The sequence below is a fragment of the Eimeria mitis genome, genomic scaffold (assembly GCF_000499745.2).
Source record: "Eimeria mitis Houghton genomic scaffold, Emh_scaff3455, whole genome shotgun sequence".
In the NCBI taxonomy this organism is placed as follows: Eukaryota; Apicomplexa; class Conoidasida; order Eucoccidiorida; family Eimeriidae; genus Eimeria; species Eimeria mitis.
This window is the reverse complement of record NW_013571796.1, coordinates 602-1,285: the sequence shown is the minus strand read 5'-3', so window position 1 is coordinate 1,285 and position 684 is coordinate 602. Positions and strand designations below refer to the sequence as shown.

Sequence of the window (684 nt, the reverse complement as noted above, 5' to 3'; positions counted from 1 at the left end):
GCTCAATTGCCGATCCACTGCAGTCACTTCTAATACGCAATTCCGTCTCGCACACGCATAGCGCAAATACGGAAACACAGTGCCCCAGAGGAAACCCAAAGCAAGCACTGTTCAAGCAAGACAAGCACGAACTATTTAACGCACTGCAACTCCATAAATACGCACGCATGCGGGTGAGCCTGTATTCCAAATATCAGAAGGCCAGAAACGCAACACTGCCGATGCATGTCCCGACCGAAAGCTAGTTGGTCGCTCGTCTCTCACTTCCTGGTCAAAACAGGAAGCGACCGGGACGCCACCGGAGGCATTGCCTCAGTGCGGCAATAGACGCGTGCAGGCATACTGCATAAATCCACGACTCCGCATATGTCGGTGGTCCCCAGCTCGCAGCCAAGTGCAAAATGTGCTCCTGTCGGCAGATGCAGCTGATGTCCACGCATCAATGCCCGCCGCCATATCTTTTCTCTGCAAAGCGATTATCAGCAGGGGCAACCGATGTGCTCGCCAATAGGGCCTGGCGTTGTAATGCGAGTCAGCTACTCGGCGCTGCTGCCTACTGCCACGTATTGTGCTGCGTGAGTGCTCAGATGCCGATTCACTGCAGTCACGTGTAATACGTGACTCCATCTCGCACACTCATAGCGCAAAACACGGAAATACTGTGCTCCAGACGATACCCAAAAG

The 684-nt window shown here is 53.7% G+C and overlaps 1 protein-coding gene across 1 annotated transcript in view; it reads right to left on the bottom strand.

Annotated features, from left to right (window-relative positions):
* Positions 1 to 604: 604 nt before the first annotated feature.
* EMH_0066270 (uncharacterized protein) overlaps positions 605 to 684 on the bottom strand; it is a gene marked incomplete at both ends in the record, with an annotated part of 551 nt that continues 471 nt past the window's right edge. The window contains one exon of the mRNA XM_013498486.1: positions 605 to 635. Within this exon, the coding sequence (XP_013353940.1) occupies positions 605 to 635 (31 nt within the window). The remainder of the gene's footprint in view (positions 636 to 684) is intronic.